Source organism: Myodes glareolus, chromosome 4 (genome assembly GCF_982192425.1).
Source record: "Myodes glareolus chromosome 4, mMyoGla1.1, whole genome shotgun sequence".
Taxonomy (NCBI): domain Eukaryota; kingdom Metazoa; phylum Chordata; class Mammalia; order Rodentia; family Cricetidae; genus Myodes; species Myodes glareolus.
The window spans coordinates 88228221-88251838 of NC_142029.1; the positions used below are offsets into that span (position 1 = coordinate 88228221).

Below are 23618 nucleotides of genomic sequence, written 5' to 3' on the forward strand. Positions count from 1 at the left end.
ATAGCAGCACTATTTGTAATAGCCAGAACCTGGAAACAACCTAGGTGCCCCTCAATAGAAGAATGGTTAAAGAAGGTGTGGAACATATACACATTAGAGTTTTACTCAGTGGTAAAAAACAATGACATCTTGAATTTTGCATGCAAATGGATGGACATAGAAAACGCTTTACTGAGTGAGGTAAGCCAGACCCAAAAAGAGGAATATGGTATGTATTCACTCATAAGTGGATTCTAACCATAATTAAAGGTCTTTGAGCCTATTATTCGTGATCCTAGAGAAGCTAAATAAGAAGGTGAACCTGATGAAAAAATATTTAGCTATCCTCCTGGAGATAGGAAATAGACAAGAGTCCCAGGTAACCTCGGGTGCATAGGGGGGTGGGAGGGTTGTTGGAAGGGGAGAGGGTTAGAGAGAAGGGAGTAGGGGAGGAATGGGGAAAGCTCGGTGGACTGGGATGGGGGGGAGGGAGGAAGGATGGATATGGGATCAGGGAAGAATATATTTCAACTAAGGGAGTCATTTTAGGGTTTACAGGAGACTTGATTATAAATGGGATCCCAGGTCCAAGGAGAGATCCCCAGATTGTTCTCTGGACAGCGGAGAGGGTGCCTGAACCGGCCTTGGCCCATAACCATACTGATGAATATTTTTCTTATCACCATAGAACCTTCATCTGGCGATGGATGGAGATAGAGACAGAGACCCACATTGGAACACTGGACTTAACTCCCTGGGTCCAAACTAGAAGTAGAAGGAAAGAGAATGTGAGCAAAGAAGGCAAGACCAGAGGGAACCTTCATCTGACGATGGATGACGATACAGACGGAGACCCACACTGGAGGACCGGACTGAGCCCCCCAAGGTCCAAATGAGGAGCATAAGGAGGAAGAAAATGAAAAAGGAAATCAGGACTGCGAGGGATGCGATCACCCACTGATACAAGGGGACTGATCTAATGAGAGTTCACCAAGGCCAGTTGGACTGGGACTGAACGAGGACGTGATCCAACCAGATTCTCTGAATGTGGCCGGATTCTCTGAATGTGACTGGCCCGGAGTCTTTCTGAAAAGCCATTGACAATGACACTGGGACTTGTTTCCTCTGCATATACTGGATTTTGGAGATCCAGTCTGTCTGGACACTCACCTCCCTGGACCTGGAGGGAGAGGGGAGGAACTTGAACTTCCCACAGGGCAGGAAACCCTGACTGCTCTTAGGGATGGAGAGGGAGGAGGAGAGGGAGTGTGGGGAGTGGGAGGGTGTTGGGAGGAGGGGCGGAAATGGAAACTTTTATAATTTAATAAAATTACTTTCTCATAAAAAAAAAGAAACCAAAGCATTGTTTAAAAATCTGGAGAAAATATATATATTATATGTTTTCATGTCAACTGTGATGGTAGATACAAAAACCCATGCTGTTGAATAGATAACACAAAAAATAGTGACAAAATGGGTATGGGTAAAACTGGGGAGCTCTGAATAAAATTAGCAGGCAATACAGATGTCAGTATTCCGACTGAGTACAGTTGTTAGACGATGTTGCTCTCCCACTGGAACAGAAGTTTAGCAACAGACTTCTTCTTGTGCTCAAAGCTAAACCTGCAAAACAAAGAAGCCAAATTTCAAATTGGAGAGATAATAGGTAGCATTTGTCTTTCTAGGTTAAGTTTCCTCAATTGGCAGAATTTTTCGAACAAAACTCTTTAAAACAAACATTTCAAGGCTAGCTCATGATTCATCATAATGAATTATTAACAAGGCATAATAGCCATTGTGGCACTGAGACCAATGTTGCTGGTAGTGACTCGGGTGCCTATGGAGATGAAGATGATGATAATGCTGATGACAGTAGTAGTCAAGGTTATGATGATGGTCACAACAGTGACGATGATGGGTGGTGGTGAGGGTGGGGATGGTACCTAGACTATTATTGGTGCTAAATAGTTCGTTCTCCCATTATAGTCTAAATTCTGAAAGTGCAAGATGAATCTACAGAAAAAAGAAAATTTAACACACTTGGGAAATAAAACATGATGCACAGAGCAAGAGAAAACAAGAACTGATTATTACTGTAGAGACAGCCATGATCTCCAGAGTGACTACATCCCAGGAGATGGCACACACATACTTAGTTAAACAGAACCCTCAGCTCTCAGTCACACCACATCACCTTTCCAAATGACAATCCTTTTTCCATGACAGGACTGGGCCCTTTGAGTAAATTTCATGATGGATACACATCTGTGTACTTCTAGAATTTACTAATTTTTGAAACCAGGCATACCAGATTTTATAGGAGACACTGCTTCACTTCACTTCAACACAGATATTCATTTCCATGCCTAAAACCTAGATGAGAGGTTTTTTTTCTCTTGTTGGTTCTTGTTCATAGTTCAAGCAATTTAAGACCATCTATTCGCCTTCCCTTTCAAATGCTTTGTTCTCTGTATGTTGTACTCTCTTCGGCAACAATCCTGATCCTCTGAAAGATTGCTATTAATAGTTAGTACCCATAGTAATTCATCAGCAAACTGTGGTTCCAGCTGGTCTTTTATACTCTTAAAAGATGAAACTGAAACTGGTGGCTGACACTGTTACCTGTACTTTCAGCACTTGGACAGCTAAATAAGACAACAGGATCATTCCAAGTTGAAGGTCAGCTGGGACTGCAACATGAGATACGGTCTCAAAAATCTGTGGGGGGGAGAAAAAGAAGAATCAAAAGCTGCAGAATAAGATTATATAAGTGAAAATTTAATTCTAGGCTGTCTGGGTTCACTCTCCAAGGAAGTATTCCCATCTACAGTATACTGGGTAATTAACATTCTCTCTGTTTTGTTTTGCAAACATTTTGATCTATGCTAAAGGTTACTGAATATTTCTTAGCATATGTATTAGAGATTGAGTAGAAGAGGATATGCAATATTTTTAATTATTTGTCAACTAGATAAAAATCGTTCTGTAGTAAGTAAAAATAATAAATCATACTCATCTCTGATACTTCACTATTTATCTTTGATTAAGCATCTTTCTATCACTAATTCAATATATAAACCCTACAATATAAAGCAGATGTTCTGAGACTCAGAGCAAATCCCAAAGATTTTAGAGATTCTCTTCTAATTAAGAAAAAGAAAGTCACCTGACTCAGTAGCTAAGTCCACTTTCTGCCAAACCTGACAGCCTGAGTTTGATCCCAGGAACCCGCATGGTAGAGAGAAAAGCAACTGGTGGGTGCTAGTTGTACACACACACGCACACACACACACACACACACACACACACAGAAAATTTCTAAAGTACACTTGATGCCAGTTATTATTATGGTAGGAACATATTTAAACCATTATTTTAAAATGTTACGTAAAAATTAGTTGACAAAATGTTACCACCAGCATAAGTATGTCAGTGTAGTGTAGTGTTAGTCTCCAGGTAGCATAAACATGTGGAGTTTACCATGTTTTCTCTTAGATATATTTCTGATTTACTATAGTGTATGTGTACTGTGGGTGCACTGTAAAGAGAATATGCAATCAAAATCAAAATATATTTATTTTACCAATTAACAAGAAAATGATACTCACAGAATATCTACACCGAAAGTTTAGTGGAGACAAAGTATTTTACGATCTGTTTTTGGACCAGTTTGATTTTTATTATTGTATCATGAGTAACATACTGAACAGTTAGTACTTTATGTTATTAAACTATAACTACAAAATCATAGCATTGGTCTTTTTCCTTTGCTAGCACATACTAACAGCATACATTTCTTGGCATATAACTGTGTGATTTATAAGTCTTAAAGTGAAGGGAAAGGAAAGAGACTCGTGACAAAGAGAAAGCCTCTAAAGGTGAGTCAGCAAATACTAGTGGATCTTGGTACAGTCACTCAGCACAAGACTCACTCATGAAACACAACTGCTCTGGCAGTAAAGTTTTCTCACTGTGTAATAAGAATGCAAATTCTTTTTTTACCCCACATATTTCCACACCCAATACCTTTAAGAGTTACGTGATTAGAGATATAGAGCTCAGTGGGAAAGAGCATTTATTGGGCAAGCAATTAGGCCTGAGTTTGAATCCATAATATCCACATAAAAGCCAACCATGGGTACATATCTGTAAGCCCAATGATGATTGTGGAGACAAAGGGATCACAGGACCTCACAGGCTGTTTGGTCAACCTGAGCTTGAGGTCCAGTTAAACACCCTATGTCAAAAACTTGGGTTGACACAGGGCAGGGTTCCTTGTCCTCTCTTAAGGAGGGAGGAGGAGGGTGGAGGGGGAGTGGGGGAGTGGGAGGGGAATGGGAGGAGGGGAGGAAGTGAAAGTTCTTTGAATAAAAAGATAAATTAATTAATTAAAAAATAAAAATAAAAACTTGGGTTGAGCGAGAGAAAGAAAAAAAACAATGCCCTTTTCTCTGGCCTCTACATGTGTGTGTGTGTGTGCGCACACACACACACACACACACACACACACAGGAACATATACCACACATACTAAAGAGAAAATTCCTTTTAAAAAAACTAATACTAAAATTGGCTTTTGAAAGAATAAGCAAATACAGAGTACTGCAGAGGTGTCAATCAATAATTAATAACTGTATCAGAAACAATGACCACAGTGATATTTGTGTTCTGACATAAAAAAATGTATCCCATGCTGGGTAGAACAGCACATGCCTGTAATCCCAACAAGCGGGAAGAAGAGGATCAGACATCACAAGTTCAAGGATAACCTGAACTACATAAATGTACATAGTTAAAAGAAAAAAAAGAAAGAAAATGAAAAAGACAACTTAAAAATGAGGATTAATTCATTATGTATCATAACTTCCAATAATAACCCATACTTCTTAAAGACAAATATATGTCTAGGTGTATATATAATATACATAATTTGATATTAGAGATAAATAGCTCAATGTTACATACGTATTGTGTATATATAATATACTTAATTTGACTTTAGTGATAAATAGTGCAGTGTTTTAGTATTATGGTCTAAAAATAACAATAATTGAATTAAGTAGGAAGCATTTGCTGACTCTACAACACATTCAACTGCTCATCAAATATGGCAGGACAGATTTAGAAGTACAGAACGTTTCCTTGTACTAAACTTCAAGACCTCTGAAACCCTAGGGACTGGTCCTGCTGTCATCAAGAAGCAGGATGTGGAGAAGACACATCGGCCATAACCAGGACAGTCTAGCAAGTGTCAAATGCAGGAAACCAGCTGCTCCAAACAAGGCAAGGACAGTCCCTCACAAGCTCCTTCTCTTCCATCCCACAGGACTCCTGCCCAGACACGATGGCTGCAGAAAATCACTCCATGGTGACAGAGTTCATCCTCAGGGGCTTAACTAACAGGCCAGAGCTCCAGCTGCCCCTCCTCCTCCTCTTCCTGGGGATCTACACGGTCACCATGGTGGGAAACCTGGGCATGATCACCTTGATTGGACTCAACGCACAGCTTCACACCCCCATGTACTTCTTCCTCAGCAACTTGTCACTCGTGGATCTCTGCTACTCCTCTGTCATTACCCCAAAAATGCTCATCAACTTTGTGTCCCAAAGGAACCTCATCTCCTACGACGGGTGCATGACACAGCTCTACTTCTTCCTTGTTTTCGTCATTGCTGAGTGTTACATGTTCACTGTGATGGCCTATGACCGCTACGTGGCCATCTGCCAACCCTTGCTTTACAACATCATCATGTCCCCTGCCCTCTGCTCCATGCTGGTAGCTTTTGTCTACGCCGTAGGACTCATTGGCTCAACAATAGAGACAGGCCTCATGTTAAAGCTACACTATTGTGAAGACCTCATCAGCCATTACTTCTGTGACATCCTCCCCCTCATGAAGCTCTCCTGCTCTAGTACCTATGATGTAGAGATGGCTGTCTTCTTTTTAGCTGGGTTTGATATTGTAGTCACAAGTTTAACAGTACTGATTTCCTATGCTTTCATCCTGTCGAGCATCCTGCGCATCAACTCCACGGAGGGCAGGTCCAAAGCCTTCAGCACCTGCAGCTCCCACTTTGCAGCTGTGGGCTTGTTCTATGGCTCCACAGCATTCATGTACTTAAAGCCTTCCACAGCCAGTTCCCTGGCCCAGGAGAATGTAGCTTCTGTGTTCTACACCACGGTGATCCCCATGCTCAACCCCCTGATCTACAGCCTCAGGAACAAAGAGGTGAAGGCTGCCCTGGACAAAACACTGAGGAGAAAACTCCCTTGATGGAAATGTTGGTCTTTCTCCGTGTAAGAGTACGTGGTTGCAAACACCTGGAAAATGCACTCAGCAAGACTACCCAACTGTGGACAGGAAAGAAACACGTCTCTCCATGATTGGGTACATGCTTCATCTCTTTTTTCTCAATTCTCATCTTCTCTTCTATTGTTTCTACTCTAACCTTCAATTTTAAGGTCATTTCTCTTATAATTGGGATCTATCTTCTCTATAGGAGGCCAATGGTAAGAAATTTAGAAATTTTTATTCTCTGATATTTTCATGTATGTATATAATGTATATTGATCATGCCCATTCCCTCTCCTTTCTCCTACTCCATCCTATCACCCCCAATATATGTACCTCCCACTTTGATGTCTTGTTTTTTTTTAGTAACCAACTGAGCCAAATTAACGTTGCCCATGTCCACCTTAGTGTGTGGCTATCCACTAGAGCATGGGTAACACACCAGAAAATCTCACACAAGTTCATTCAGTTCTTGGAATCTAATTTACTTCTAGATTAATAGATGCAAGTGATTCTGGGAAACTCAGCTTCACCTTCTTTAGCCCAAATAGAATATAAGTCAACAGACAGTGAAATAAAGTAGCTTTTTACTCATTTTGTCATGACCTTTCCCCTACCTAAGATGCAATTTCTACTGCTATTGATATCCTCTAACTATAACTAAAGGCAGGAGAACATCTCTGCTTCTTCAAAATGAGAAATCTTAAAGCCAAAAAGAAAAGGTAGAAGCAAAACTATAATTCCAAGTTAGAGCACAGGCCTAGAGGGAGTGAGGCACTGAATTTGCTTGACTTAATCAGTTTCACAATTTACTTAAATTCAGTTTAATTATTGCTAATCTACAAATCGGACAATACCAGAAAAAGAGAACTCGGTGTTCCATACAAGCCAATACAACCAGATTCAAATTTGTAGAATTGGCTATTTCCACAATAACATGCTGCAATTTAGTTTAACCTACTTACCAAAATAAAGTCTTGCAGAAAAAGTCTGTGAAAGATTTAACATCTTGCTAGAATGTCCATGGTTTCTATGGCAAGGAAGGTCTTTGTCATCAGAGCTAGACTGCTCATTCCCTTATTTGACTTTTCACTTTTAAACTTTTCTTATTTATAGAATTAACTCCATACTACTTAGAACCACCCCCATCAACAACAGTACCCTCACATTAAACACAACACCTTCCATGGAGAGACAATAAATTCTTTCTCATTAACCATGTCTTTAGTTAATTTATTAAAAATATAAATGCATTTTTCTTTCATTGGAAATGATCAATTTGATAGTGATGTAATAGCAAATTACTTAACAAATCGGATGGATTTTCTTGAATATGTAGTATTTGAAGATAATTTTATTTTGAAGATATTTATGAAGCTACCTCTAACAGAGAGAGACTGGGACACAGTCCCAACACAGAACTTTTATGCTCTTGTGCTATAACTGTTTAGTTTCTCTCACAAATATTTCTGCTGAGGCAACTCCGTATGGTCAGAATGCATAGTCTGGCATCCTTGCTCTAGAAAAATTAAAGGAATATTAGAATTTTCAAGATTTCAAATTGATTTAGGAAAATAAGGTGTGTGATGTTGAGATCCTAAGGCTCTTCTTCACCACATGCCTACAGGAATCCCATGTGAATTGCTTCAAAACATACAAGTGCATATCTATGTTTACAGGTTTGCAGTATGGATTTTTATTGGACTATATTCATTCATTTTGTCATGTTCAAAAGTAGTACTGTACTCAGCTTATCAAACATATTACTCCTTTTCTCCTTTTGCTCTTCTCTCATGACTGAGGGTATGAAGTCGGTTCAAGGATGTGTTTATCTTTGCATTAAATACAGAAAATGTGGTTCTTAGGAGGAGAATTATCACCCCCTGTGAAATATTATGCTTATGAAATAATATTTTCCTGTGGCTTATTCAACCCTCCTAATGTTCTTCAGACCTGTTTCCTCTCTCTCCCTCTGTGTCATTCTCCCTCGCTTTCCTTAGTTAAAGACCCTCCTCTACCCTGTTTTTTTTCCCGCTTCTGCAGTTATTTCAGAGTGTATACTCAAATCTAAAGATTCAGAGCTACTCTCTTATGCAGATGTTGCATTTCAGATCTCTATAATGTTTATTTCACTTTTTAACTTTTCTTGATTCTTTGTAAATTTCACATGATGCGTCCCTATCCCACCCATCTCCTCATCCCTCTCCCCTATTTATGCCCTCTGTCCTTGCAATCTCCCCCACAAAACAAAAAAATTAAAAGAAAAAAAAACAAAAAACAAAGCAAAATAAAAACAAAGGAGAAGAATCTCATTGTGGGAACTGTGATGTAGCCCGGGGAGTCACACCCTTAAATCCTCTCACCTTTACTTTCAATGAGTTCATTGCAATGAGTCATTGGTCTGGTCTGAGGCTTCTGGCTAAAATTTAAGTTTATCTAGTGCTCACTGTTTCCATATTGTCTTAAATTCGGTGATGCTTATTCATATTTTTATATTACAAAATATATTGAAGATCACTTCTCTTGAAGATGCCTCAAAAATATCCCTGTTATTCCCTTTAATTGAGCTCTGAAAGTTATGTATGTGCTGATTGCAAAATAGACAGGCACTTTCTATAATTTTTACAGATAGTTTTGCAGATATGTTCTAAATTTTCTCTTTTCTTTTTGAATAATAAATAAATTGATTATGTTATCAGGTTTTTAAAAAAAGATTCAGAGCTGAGATCCACAAATAAGAGAGAACACTGGATGTTTGTTCTTCTGGGTGTGTATTATCTCAGTATGGTATTTTCTGGCTCCATTCATTGACCTAAAAATTTCATGATTTTCTTCTTTACAGTTAAATAGTTTTCTGTTGCATATATGTTCTACATTTTCATTATTTGTCTATTAGTTGAAGGTTCATTGTGTTTGTTTCCATTCCCTAGATATTAAGAGGATGGTGGCAATAAATATAGTCAGGCAACTACCTGTAGAGTAATATGTCCAGTCCTTTGACCATATGCCAAGGAGGAATAAAGTTAGGTCACATGGTAGATCCAGTTTGACCTTTGAAAATTCTTCACATTGGTTGTCATAGGAATTTCCCCAGTTTACAACCCTAACAACCATCACTAAGGTTTCGACTTTCTCTTAATCCTGGATAGCACTTATTTCATTTGTTTTCTTGATCCTAACCGTTCTGATAGAAGTAAGACAAAATGTCCAAGTACTTTTTGTTTGCATTTCCAGGATTGCTAAGGAAGTTAAACACTTTTCTACCTATTTCTCAGCCATCTTTGCTACTTCTTTTGAGATGTATCTGTTCAAATCTATGGCCCATTGGGGGAAGGGGCTAGGCATTTGTTGGCCTTCATGTCTGAGCAAGTGGAGTACTACACAGAAAGTTTTTTCCTATACCTCTATCTTATAGGGCAGTGCCTATGTACTCTTGGAGCAGTTTCGGCATTTAAGGTTTCACATTGAAGTGTTTGACCCATTTAGAATTCTTGTACAGGATGATAAACAAAGAACTAGTTTTATTCTTCTACATGTGGACATCCAGTTCTCTCAGTACCATTTGCCGAAGAGCCTATCTTTGCTCTAATGTATATTTTTGACATCTTTCAGATATCTTATAGCTATAGCCATGTTTGAATTTTCTAGTCTGTTTCACTAGCTGGAACATCTGTTGACTTGCTGTCTTATTTTGTTTAGTTTTGTTGCCAGTACTATGCTGTTTTTATTACTATAGCTCTGTAACACACCTTGAAACCTCATCTAGTCCCTTTAGCACTATTGTTCCTGCTCAGGATTTCTTTGGCTATCCTTGGTCTCTTATGGTTCCATGTGAATTTTAGGTTACTTTTGCTATTTGGTTACTAATTGGTTACTACCAATTCATGAGTGTGGCAGGTCTTTCCCAAGTTCTCTTCTTCATTAATCTCTTTCTTCAGAGATACAAAGTCTTTCACCTCCTTAGTTAGGCCTATTCCTAGGTATTTTAATACTTGGAGGTTATTGTGAATGGGAGAATTTCTGTAATATCTTTCTCAGCATGTTATCAGTATAGAGAAAGACTTCTGATCCTTATGAGTTTTGATTTTGTGTCTACCACTTTCTTTTTTTTAAAGATTTATTTATTATGCATACAGTATTTTCAGTGCTCTGCCTGCATGTCTGCCTGCAGACCAGAAGAGGGCACCAGATCTCATTACAGATGGTTGTGAGCCATGTGGTTACCAGGAATTGAACTCAGGACCTTTGGAAGAGCAGTCAGTGCTCTTAACCTCTGAGTCATTTCTCCAGCCCCCATGTGTCTACCACTTTCTTAAAAATGTAGATCATTTCCAAAAATTTTCTGATGGAATTTTTGGATCTTTTATGTATAATATCAGCTACAAGTAGGAATCATTTGACTTTTCCTTTTCCTATTTGTATCCTTTTTATTTGCTTTCTTTTCATGACAGCCTCTGTTCTGGTAATTTCCCAGCTTGCATTTCTGTCTCTTCACCCCTAGTTCTGTCTTTCCATTTATTAACGTCTTTTTGATCCTCACTTAAAAGATTCTACAAGTACCTTTGTGGCGTGTCTGAAACACAGTCCGTTGTGCCCTTGCTTCCATCTTTCTTCTTTTGTGCTAGAAACAGGTGGAACTGAATCAAATTGGTTGTTTCTCTTATTCTGTTTACTTTTAATTTATAAATCCACTCTTCTTTTCCTAGCTTCCAAAGATAGAAACTTAGGTAATTATTTTCTAGTCTTTCTCCTTTTCTAATATTTGTATTTAATACTATGTTTTCCTCCAAGCATTTTTTGTTTTGTTTTGTTATGGATTTTTCAAGATAGGATTTCTCTGTATAGTCTTAGTTGTCCTGGAATTCACTCAGTAGACCAGGCTGGCCTCGAACTCAGAGATATGCCTGTGTCTGCCTCCCAGGTCCTGAATTAAAGGTGTGTGCCACTACCATCAGGCCCTCTAAGCATTTTTAATGAATCTTACAATTTCTTAACCTTTTAAAATTTCATTTAGTTCAAGCTATTTTTAAATGTTGGGGTATTTTTCTTTTATTCATATTTTACAGAAATGTTTTTTAATCTCAACATGTGCTTAGTTTTCCAATTACCGTTCTGTTATTGATTTCTAGTTTAACCATGTGCTGAAAATAGACATTGTGTGATTTCTAATTTTGAAAATTTGTGATGCTATTGTGATAATGTTCAACTTCATAGAATTTATAATCACCTGGAGACGGGCCTCAGGGCATGGCTGTGAGGGGTGATCTTTGTTACATTAATAGAGATGGGAGGACCTAACCACAGTGGATGGCTCCATTGTCTGACTAGGATTCTGGATTTGTATCAATGAACAAATAGTACTGAAAAGCAGCCATTGTTTCTCACTCTCTGCTTTCCAATTAGGAAAGCAATACGACCATTTGTTTCAATTTCCTGATATCTTCCATCATGATGGACTCTGTCCTTTCCACTGCGAAACTGAATGAGCCCTTTCTCCTTTGAGTTGCTTTGGTCAGAGTATTTTATCATGGCAATAAAAATGAACTAAGACCAAACTGTGGTACTTAGATGTGAACCTGCTGCTGGGATAAACCTGAGCATGTACATCTCAGGCATTGAAACTGTTCTGTGGCAGAAAAAAAAATTGCAGCTTAGAATTAGAAAGATCCTTGAGAACTGGAAGCCAGGGTTAACAGGCCACTAATTGGAAGGATGCTGAGAGAAACCAAGGCAATGACAACCTGGCTCATGAGTCTTCAGAATAGAATAAGAATTCTATCAGAGGGGCTGGAGAGATGGCTCAGCAGTTAAGAGCATTGCCTGCTCTTCCAAAGGTCCTGAGTACATTTCCCAGCAACCACATTCCCTGACTCACCACCATCTGTAATGAGGTCTGGTGCCCTCTTCTGGCCTTCAGGCATACACACAGACAGAATATTATATACATAATAAATAAATAAATATTTTTTTAAAAAAAGAATTCTATCAGAAAGGGTTTGGGGTCATTAGTGTAATATTTTGGTCAAGAATCTGGTTTCATATTGCCTATATCTCGAGAAACCTAATGAGATTAAAGTTTAATACAATGTCTATTGTATTTTGTTTTTGAATTGTTATTATTTTATTTTAAATTGTCATTATAATTTGTTTGCAGAAGAAATTTAAAAACAGGAGAGCATTCAGACTGTTAGTGAGAAAGTGGCGCTAACTGTTGTAGACACCACTAAGAGAAACCTCTTTCGTTGCACTGAAACAATAAGAAGTGTCTAGGTCAAAATTCCACCTTGCAGAGGCTCCATGTTTGGAAATCCAAATTCATCTAAAGGAAGAAACCCTCCAATTAATGGTTTCACTATTTCTCAAATGTAACTGCCTGGGAAAATTATTTCCCTTCGATAAGCACACAAAATGGATAAAGTGTGCTCCAAAGACTACAAGCTACACCTCAAGTTTTCAGACAGAATTAGCAGTCGCATCCACATGAGAGTGGTTTTGAAGGCATGAAAGATGCAAGATTGGAGGTGCCATGGAAAGCAACTGAAAATTTGGCATCGTTGAAGTCCCTGCAGGCCACTACTTGAAGCAGTGAAGATAAAGACAGATGAGAAGTAGAAAAATGTGGGGTATTACAGGTGCAAGGATCATGGAACATTCATCAAAGAAGACTGAAAGAATACAGTTTACATAAATGAGAGGGTTTGCTTGCTGCAGGGGGCAGGGCTGAAGGACTGGGGTTGACTATGCATTTTGGCACTCAGCTGATCCCATCACAATGCTAGATATGGGATGGTGTTTTCCTTTAGAATTTTGGTTTAGTTTTAGTCACAACAACTGCTTTCTGTACTCTGATTCTTTCATTTTGGAATAGGAATGTTTCCTCTGTGCCATTATATGTTGGTATGTAATTTTCTTTATTTTATGGGAGCGCACATTAAAATTTTTTAACCTTTTTTTTTAAGAAAAAAAGACATTTATTCAGTGTCATGTTCAGACTATTACATCTAGCAATCAACAGCATGGGTGAAAAGAGGTCTACAGTAAAACCCTTTGTTGGAATGTTTTACACTTTCCACGAACAGAAGCTAAAATAACCTGTTAGACAATTAGTCACAAATACAGCCCTGGAGGTTTTTTGCCCATACACATGAGTATTGTCTAAAACATGTCTTCTTTGTAGCAGCTAGGCCCTGCCACCACTGTGCTTGGCTGAGTTCACAAATCTGCTGTAACCTGTAGCTTCCCTATGAAAGCAGTGCTAAGAGGAAATTTTAACCTTTAAACTATTGAAACTTTTAGTAGCTATAGGGACTTTTCATACTAGACTGTATGTTTTACATTATAATGTTATCAAGAGCCTATAAAAGAAAAACGGTAGAAAATTATGCATTGAAAGTGGTGTGCTTCGGTGTCAGGTCAATAAGAGGTGGATGGTTAATATTAATTGTCAACAAAAATAGAAATATATATGGCATCATGAGATCTATGAAGATATTCATGTTGCAGAGTTTTGAACTGACGTATTTACTTGGTGATGATTGTAGATTATCTGTAGCCATGCTAAACAATGTGGGGAAAGCCAGTGTTGGATAGAGAAGGTTATTTTTGTTTGTTTGTGTGTGTATGTGTGTGTGTGTGTGTGTGTGTAGTATGGCACATGTGAGTTCAGGCATCAACAGAGTTCAGAAAAGGGTATCAGATACCCTGAAGCTGGAATTACAGGTAGTTATGAACTACCCAACACAAGTTCTGAGAACTAAAACAAATTCTGCTGATATCAGCAAGCAAGGGAGGATTGACCATTACAAGTGTAGCATTCTTTTACTAAAAGTACCCAGTTTGTTTCAGTAAAATCTTTTGAGTTTGTTTTCAAAACCCTTTAAGGTAATTATGTCAAAACTAGCCAGTGCCACAACAAGTATGATGAATTAGTAGTGACAGGCAAAAAACATCATGGCAGGGTGATGTGAGGTGATGTTGGCAGCAGTGACATGAGGTATCTGGGAACACCGTGATGATGGTGGCAGTGATAATGGTAGTGATAATCACAGCAGTGAAATAGCTTTTGGTACTTAACTATTCCAATCCTCAAATTTCATTCTAGCTTTCCGTCAAGATTCCTCTACCTCAGAGAGGGAAATTAACACAAAGGAGCAGGGAGCACAATGCACAGAGCAGGTACCAGCCAAGACTAATTGTTCCTTTAGAGAGGACAGTGGTCCCTATGTGCCTCCTCCCAGGAGATTTTTCTGTACACACCTATGTAGACAGGACCCCAGCTCCCCAGTCATGTTGACTTCTTTTTTGTAACAGTGCCAGGCCTTTTGGGTAAATTTAGCACTAGACCTAAATTCACAGATACTATCTGTTTTCAGCGTTTGTTAATTGTTGAGATCAAGGCATCCCTCAAAGTTTCCAGGGGAGCTGATTGTCACTTCCCTTCCACAAGGTATTTATTTCACACTTGTATAATTGTTAAAGAAAATTTTTTCTTCAATAATCTCATCTTTTTTATGCAGTATGTTTCTGATTGTATGCTTGTTTTCCTTCTTCTCCAAGTGTCTTAGTCTGTGTGTGCTGTGTTCTCATTGATGACAATCCTGAGCCTCTACAGGCTTGGTAAATATAGAGGTCATAGGAGTATAACTCGCAGGAAACATATGTGATGTGGTTCTATCTTTATATCATTAGAAGACTACAGAAGTGATATTTTAATGCCGGCTGTGTAGACGCTCCCATTTAGGGGTTTTCTCATGTTCATAGCACTCAGAGAATGATGTCCACTCTGTCTGTCATACATCAATACAACCTAATCTGGGAGAATGGTTGTCCTTGGTAGATTTTCTATATTTCATATTGCTTCTAGAATCAGGGTGTTGATTCAAAGGGGCTATGTAGGATTTTCTTAGTTATTTGTATATAGAAAATACTTTATAGTTAATAATAAATAAAATATTTAAGAGATCATAGATGCTTCCAACATTTATTAACATAAAGTTAAATTTACTACCAGTAACAATTTAACATAGAAAGCTCATTTAGGCTGGGCAGTGGTGGTGCACGCCTTTAATCTCATCATTTGGAAGGCAGATCTCTGTGGGACTGAGGCCAGCCAGGTCTACAGAGCAAGTTCCAGGACAGCCAGGGCTACACAGAGAAACCCTGTCTCAAAAACAAACAAACAAACAAACAAAAAGCTTACTTAGCAGCAGAGATTTTCTTGCCTTCAAACCACAACCTAAAGGCTTAAAGACTTGTTCTTAACACCTGAAAAAAATGCAAGATTAAAAGAATCAAACAATTTTTAAATCCTATACAAAGATTTACAAATTATTTTATTCTAGACATATATTGCATAGATCTGACACCTTAATAATAAACTTGAAGTCACTAATAATGCATTGGTGTCAAATTAAGGAAAGAAACCAAAGTACTTCCCCTTGGTGTCATTTAACCAAAAGGGAGGGAGCCCAGACTGAGATGCCTTGCTCTCCCTGTGTCTTCCACCATCTGTCTGTTCTGTGAGTCTGAATCTATGCCTGCCTGAAGACTGTCATGTAACATGAGGGGCCGGCTTGTTGGGGTTTTTATACCGTCCGATATCCCATAGCCGGCAAATCCCAAAGAGAAAATTAATCATAAGATTTTATAAGATTATAAATTGATTGGCCCATTAGGTCAGTCTTTTTGTTAACTTTTATAATTTATATTAACCCATTATTTTTATCTATGTTAGTCATAATGGTTCTGTACCTTTTTTAGCTGGGCAAGTTATATGTTGTCTCTTTGGTGGTCTGTGCAGGAGTCGTTGAGGAAGTTTTTTCCTCCCTAGCCTTTTTTTATTTTCATTGTCCTGCCTCCATTTTCTGTCTGGTTGACCCATCTATTCTTCCTGCCTGGCCAATCAGCGTTTTATTAAAATACATGATTGACAGACTACAGATAATTCTCCCACACCACTGTCAGTGAAACTGTCCCTCAAGTCTGCATCTACGTCTGTGTCTGTGTTCTGTCACTAACAAAGGGCTTTGCTCTCTCTTTTATTGAACAACACAGAAAGTATCACATAGGGAAGGAATGAGAGATACTTTAAAAAATCTTTAGCAGAGTTTTATAAGGGGTTGCCTTTCTGACTGCAACAGACCCAAAGAGCAAACATCGTGTATTTATTTATTCATTTAATTTTTATTTATTTACTCAACAATTCACAGTTTCCCCTCCTCCTCTCCGTCTCCCACACCTCCCCTCTGCTCACCCCATCCTCTCCTCCTCCATTTCTGTTCAGGAAAGGGCAGGTCTCCCATGGATAGCAATAAAACATGGAGTATCAAGTTGTAATAAGACTAAGCTTCTCCCCATTTTTTAAGGCTGGGCAAGGAGACCCAGTATGAGGAATACGATCCGAAAACTCAGTAAAAAGAGTCAGAGACAACTCTTGCTCCCATTGTTAGGAGTCCCAAAGATGATCAAGCTACACAACTGTAACTTATATGTAGAGGGGCTAGCTTAGACTCATGCAGGCTCCCTGGTTGTTGGTTCAGTCTCTGTGAGCCCCTTGAACCCAGGTTAGTTGATTGTGTGGGTTTTCCTATAGTGTCCTTGACCGCTCTAGCTCCTACAATCCCTCCTCCTCCTCTTCTGTAGAATTTTCCCAAGCTCCACCTAATGTTTGACTGTTGCTCTCTGCCTATTCCTATCAGTTGCAAGATAAAATTTCTCTGGTGTCAACTGGGCTAGACACCAATCTCATCACATCCTGTAGGCAGGACAGACTTTAGGTTAAGATTATGTGGCTAGGTTTGTTACCCAATCCCTCCACTGGAAATCTTGCCTGGTCGCAGGAGATAGCCAGTTCAGGCTACTTATCCACTATTGCTAGGAGTCTTAGTTGGAGTCATCCTTGTAGATTCCTGGGAGTTTCCCTTGTACCAGGTTTTACCTCACCCTGAAATGCCCCTCTTTTCTAGTCATCTCTCTCAGCACTGTCCCTGTCTATCCCCAACCTGATCCCTCCTGTTCCCATCCCCACCTGCCCCCAGTCTACCCACAAAATCTATTATATTTCCCCTTCCAAGGGAGACCTCCTTCTTACCTAGGTTGTCTGAGTTTGTGAATTGTAATGTAGTTTATCCTTTACTTTACAGCTAATATTCACTTATAACTGAGTACATACCGTGTTTGTCTCTCTGGGTCTGGGTTACCTCGCTCAGGACGATCTTTTCTAGTTCCATCCACTGGCCTGCAAATCTTTTTATATCATTGTTTTTTAACAGCTGAGTAATACTCTGTTGTGTAAATGTACCACGTTTCTTTTATCTATTCCTTGGTAGAGGAGCATCTAGGTTGTTTCCAGGTTCTGGCTATTACAAATAAATCTGCTATGACGATAGTTGAGCAAGTGTCCTTACAGTATGATTGAGCCTCCTTTGGGTCTATGCCCAAGAATGGTATAGCTAGGTCTTGAGGTAGATTGATTTCCAATTTTCTGAGAAACTGACATATTAATTTCCATAGTGGTTATACAAGTTTGTACTCCCACCAGCAATGGAGGAATGTTCTCCTTACTCCACATTCTCTCCAGTATGAGTTGTCACTTGTATCTCTGATCTTAGCCATTCTGTCAGGTGCAAGATGGAATCTCAGAGTCAGCAAACATTAATTTCATCAAGAAAATCAAGTGCTGTGTGCAACATTTGTGGTGGATATGCATCTTATAAGGTTGCTTTCAACCTCTTTTCTGTTTCCAGCACACAATTATCATAGCACATACACATACATGCATTCATATATGCATTAGTCTTGCATAGGGAACATGGAATAGGAATAACTCAAAATTATAGCTAACTCCATATTGATGGGGGTTTCAGTGAGCTTTTGCTTTATTTCATTTTGTTCGAGCATTTTTTTTTTGTCTTATTGGGGGTTTCCTTGTTTTGATTTTGAAGTTTGGGCAGTTTAATGTTTGGTTTTGGTTAGTTGTTTTTTGAGAGAGAGAAAATCTGTGCAGGTAGGGAGGTAGGAAGGACCCTGAAGAGCAGGGGAGGGGAAAACATGATCATAATATATCATATGAACTAAAAAATTTGAATAGAAGATTTCAGCTTTGCATGAACTTAGGTTGTAAAAGTAGATTATGGAGGCAACTAAGGATGATTGCTACAGTGTTCTCTTAAGGGCAGATTGAAGAAGCAGGCTGAGTACACAGTAGGCAAACAGTCCTAAATCTTAAGTGACCTCACGATGTTATAACTCTGACTGGGAGGTCAGTCAAAAGTTCTGATCTCTTCGAATGTAAGGAATATTTTATCATAATGCATTGCCATAGCATGTATTGCAAATATACAAGAAGATTCCTACTAATGCCTTGTTCTCAATAAGAAACTACATTATTGCTGGGGACTGTGGCCCCCGAGACACTGAATTTCCTGTGCCGGTGTAAATGCTTGCAGCTGCTCCAAGCAAAACAACTTGTTTTCCTGAGCCTTGCAGCTGCTCTGAGCACGAGACCCTGATGGCAGGTGAGTGGGTTCTGATGGGTCTGCAGTTGAAAGATCCCAAGAGCTGGGACGTGGCCAGAACCTTATATAAGCTACCCCCTAAGCACAATAAAGTTGCCATTCTTGGCGTTCTTGGCATCCTTATTTCAAGGATGACCCATGTCCCTGTGTCTCGTCTGTGTGTTTATGTGTTTATTTCTCCAGCCTAGTTCCTGGCTAGCATACCATCCTGTAGTACAGGTTTTACATATTCTATTCACATATTTGTGATGTTTTTCCTTTTTTGTAGTTTTCTTTTTTTGTCATTGTTCATCTGAATCTTTAATAAGTACAACGCATGTACAGCACTTTTTTAAAAGTGCAATTTTTTTCAATATCCTTCATATCGCTCCAAAATTTGATAAATTAATTTTAATAGATGATGAATGATTCACAGAGAGAAGATGCAGAAAGCAAGAGTGTCTCAAAAATACAAAACAGAACAGAAATCATAGTACTTTAACTTACTCTTGTGTTCCTTGTGATTGTGTATTGTATGAGAGAAGATTATTTTTCAGGCGGAGGTTCAAGACAGGGTTTCTCTGTGACTGTTCTGAAACTCACTCTGTAGATCAGGCTGGCCTTGCACTCACAGAGATCCACCTGTCTCTACCTCCCCAGAGCTGGAATTAAAGTAATCTACTTTCAATTAAAAAAAAAAAAGACCTGAGTAACTTTGGATAATATGTAACTTTTAGTGTTTCAATTTTCGAATAAATGACAAACTACTAGCACATCCTCTTCTATGCCCATCCTGAGACGTGGAGGAAACAACCTGCCCAAGTCACACATTTCTGAGAGAGCAGGTAGGCACTCCAAAGCTTCACATGAGAGTCAGAGGCTTCACATGAGAGTCAGAGGAAGAAACCAGAGAAAGCAGAGTGAGTTCAACTCCAAGTCTCTCTGGAACATCAATTTTCTCAGAAATCCTTCTTCACACATATTTAACTGAGAATTTTCAGGATTTATAACATTGATCTCTATATTTTTAAATTTTTTAAAAAGAAATACATTTTCCAACATGAGAGAATTTGTGAAATAATGTATCCACCAACATTGATGGATGTTTCCTACAGACATGCCTGTAATCTCAGTATTTGCCTTTAGAAGTATGAGGATGCCATGATTTGAACGCCGTTACTTTCTGAAACTAGTGTACCCATAAGTTGCCTGTGGAGCATTTACTGAAGATAACGCTATGTGCTCCAAACATCTGACAGAACCCAGACATCAGTGCTCTCTACTCCAGGTGGACACACAAAGCAGGTGACACTGGGAACTGAAATGCCTAGGACCACAGCCTAAGAACCTCAAGGCCTGTGAATCACTGAGACTACTATTTGCCAACTCCTATTTTCATAGAAAGAAAGCATTTAAGGAAGATTTTTAATTGTTTATTAGTCTTATGAAACAGAGTTTTACTGTATAGTCCAGGTTGCACTCAAATTTCTAGTAATTCCCCTGCCTCCACCTCTTGAGTGTTGGGATTATGTGTGTGAGTGATCTGACTCAACTTTTGAATGAATATTTTTCAATGTGATTTGTCCCGTGATATTCCCTCAATCACCTTTTAAACTGATATTACTGTGTCTCAGATACAGATCTTGACCTGCAACCAGTAAGAGAGGAACAAATGCCAGGTCATTCTCATAAGGCACCTATTTCGAATATTAATATAATCATTAAATGAATATTTAGAAAAAGCATAGATGAGGTTTGAGGGATGTCTCAGTGGTTAAGAGAACTTAATACTCTTGCACAGAGCACAAGTTCCATTTCCAATACCAATGTGGCTCTCACAAATGTCTGTAACTGCAGTTCCAGGGGATCCGATGCCTCTTCAGGCCTCCACAGACTCCTGCATGCACATGGTACCCATATATATACATTCAGGCAAAAACATATATATATATATATATATATATATTACAAGAAATTACATATATGACAGCTACAAACTATGAAAAGACCACTGATTAGTTACAAAGTTGAGAAACATAAACATCCTTAGAGAAACTGTTGAAATATATTCCTGGCCTTCAACATAAGCTTTCTGATTTAATGCCTATGAAATGAAACACGATAATTTTTGTAAGAAGGTAAATGCTGGTCCAGAACCACAGCTCTGAGACAATTGTAAAACCAGTAAAAAATTCAGATCTCTCTCCTATAACTCTCAGTTTCAAGATTTGTGAAATCCTAGGTTCGTTCTGAGAGCAAAGAGTAACAGTGTGGAGAAGAAGCATCTGACATAATCAGGATTGTTCAGCAGCTTTCAAATGCAGAAAACCAGTTGCTCTGAGGGGGACAAGACAGCCCCTCACAAACTCCTTCTCTTCCACCCCACAGGGACTCCTGCCCAGACACGATGGCTGCAGAAAATCACTCCATGGTGACAGAGTTCATCCTCAGGGGCTTAACTAACAGGCCAGAGCTCCAGCTGCCCCTCCTCCTCCTCTTCCTGGGGATCTACACGGTCACCATGGTGGGAAACCTGGGCATGATCACCTTGATTGGACTCAACGCACAGCTTCACACCCCCATGTACTTCTTCCTCAGCAACTTGTCACTCGTGGATCTCTGCTACTCCTCTGTCATTACCCCAAAAATGCTCATCAACTTTGTGTCCCAAAGGAACCTCATCTCCTACAACGGGTGCATGACACAGCTCTACTTCTTCCTTGTTTTCGTCATTGCTGAGTGTTACATGCTCACTGTGATGGCCTATGACCGCTACGTGGCCATCTGCCAACCCTTGCTTTACAACATCATCATGTCTCCTGCCCTCTGCTCCATACTGGTAGCTTTTGTCTACGCCATGGGACTCATTGGCTCAACAATAGAGACAGGCCTCATGGTAAAGCTACACTATTGTGAAGACCTCATCAGCCATTACTTCTGTGACATCCTCCCCCTCATGAAGCTCTCCTGCTCTAGTACCTATGATGTAGAGGTGACTGTCTTCTTTTTAGCTGGGTTCAATATTGTAGCAACAAGTTTAACAGTACTGATTTCCTACGCTTTCATCCTGTCGAGCATCCTGCGCATCAGCTCCACGGAGGGCAGGTCCAAAGCCTTCAGCACCTGCAGCTCCCACTTTGCAGCTGTGGGCTTGTTCTATGGCTCCACAGCATTCATGTACTTAAAGCCTTCCACAGCCAGTTCCCTGGCCCAGGAGAATGTAGCTTCTGTGTTCTACACCACGGTGATCCCCATGCTCAACCCCCTGATCTACAGCCTCAGGAACAAAGAGGTGAAGGCTGCCCTGGACAAAACACTGAGGAGAAAACTCCCTTGATGGAAATGTTGGTCTTTCTCCATGTAAGAGCACGTGGTTGTAAGCAACTGTGTGGTAACTTCTGTAAGCCTACCCAGCTGTGAAGACAAAACACTCATTTCTTCCTGTGGTTGAGTCTGTGTTTCTTCTACTTATTTTCTCTGCATAAAGCTCTGATTTCTATTTGTTGATTTTTAAGGTCTGTGGTGGTTTGAACAAAAATGGTCCCCAAAGGATGTAGCACTCTTAGGAGGTGTTGCTTTGTTGGAGTTGGTGTGGCCTTGTTGGAGGAATTGTGTCGCTGTGAGGGTGGGCTTTGAGATGTCACATATGCTTAAACCATATCCAGTATCTCAGATCAAGTCATGCTATCTTCATATAAAGATATAAAACTCTCAGCTCCTTGTCCAGCACCATGTCTGCTTGCACACTGCCATATCCCACCATGATACTAATGGAATGCACTATGGAACAATCTTTTTGTATGTGGGTATATATTACTCTCATTGGTTACTAAAACACTGACTGACCAATAGCTTCACAGCAAAAGATTAGGTGGGACTTGTGGCAGGAAATTTAAAAGAAATAAAGGGCAGGGGAGGAAAGAAGGGCAAAACCAGGGGAGTTACCAGGAGATGCAGAGAGAACAAGAAGAATATGCCATGCTGAAAACTGCCCCACATTGCGGCAGAGAATAGATAAGAAATATGGGTTAATGTAACATGTAAGAGCTAGTTAGAGCCACAAACCCAACCCTGCACAAAGAAATAGAAGGAAAACTACAACCCAAGGAAGTTGGTTACTCAACAGAAACACAGACAATAGATGATCTCAGGGCAGCAAATCTAAAGATAAAAACACACACAATAACATCACCACCAACAAAAACTAAAATAACAGGAGCTGGCAATCACTGGTCATTAATATCCCTTAATATAAATGGACTCAACTCGCCTATAAAAAGACACAGGCTAACAGATTGGATACAAAAACAAAATCCATTCTTCTGCTGCATACAAGAAACATATATCAACCTCAAAGACAGGCATTGCCTCAGAGAAAAGGGTTGGGGAAATTTTCCAATCAAATGGACCTAGAAATAAGCTGATGTAGCTATCCTAATACCTAACAAAATAGGCTTCAAACTAAAGTCAATCAAAAAAGACAAAGAAGGACATTTCATATTAGTCATAGGAAAAATCCATCAATGGGAAATCTCAATATTGAACAAATATGCGCCAAACACAAGGACACACTCATATGTAAAATAAACACTTCTAAATCTCTTAAATCAAACATTAAACCACACACACTAATAGTGGGATACTTCAACACACCACTCTCACCACTGGACAGGTATATCACACAGAAAATTAACAGAGAAATATGGGAACTAACAGATATTATGAATCAAATAAACTTAACAGATATCTATAGAATAATTTATCCAAATATAAAAGAATATACCTTCGCCGAGCGGTGGTGGCGCACGCTTTTAATCCCAGCACTCGGGAGGCAGAGGCAGGCGGATCTAGGT

The 23618-nt window shown here is 39.3% G+C and overlaps 2 protein-coding genes across 2 annotated transcripts; both read left to right on the top strand.

Annotated features, from left to right (window-relative positions):
* Positions 1-5323: 5323 nt before the first annotated feature.
* On the top strand, positions 5324-6253 carry LOC148122374 (olfactory receptor 8A1). The gene has a single exon (XM_087905080.1). The coding sequence runs from the start codon at positions 5324-5326 to the stop codon at positions 6251-6253; it is 930 nt and encodes a 309-aa protein (XP_087761206.1).
* Positions 6254-21172: 14919 nt separating this feature from the next.
* LOC125409963 (olfactory receptor 8A1) lies at positions 21173-22102 on the top strand. Its single transcript, XM_048449151.3, has one exon. The coding sequence runs from the start codon at positions 21173-21175 to the stop codon at positions 22100-22102; it is 930 nt and encodes a 309-aa protein (XP_048305108.3).
* Positions 22103-23618: the final 1516 nt, after the last annotated feature.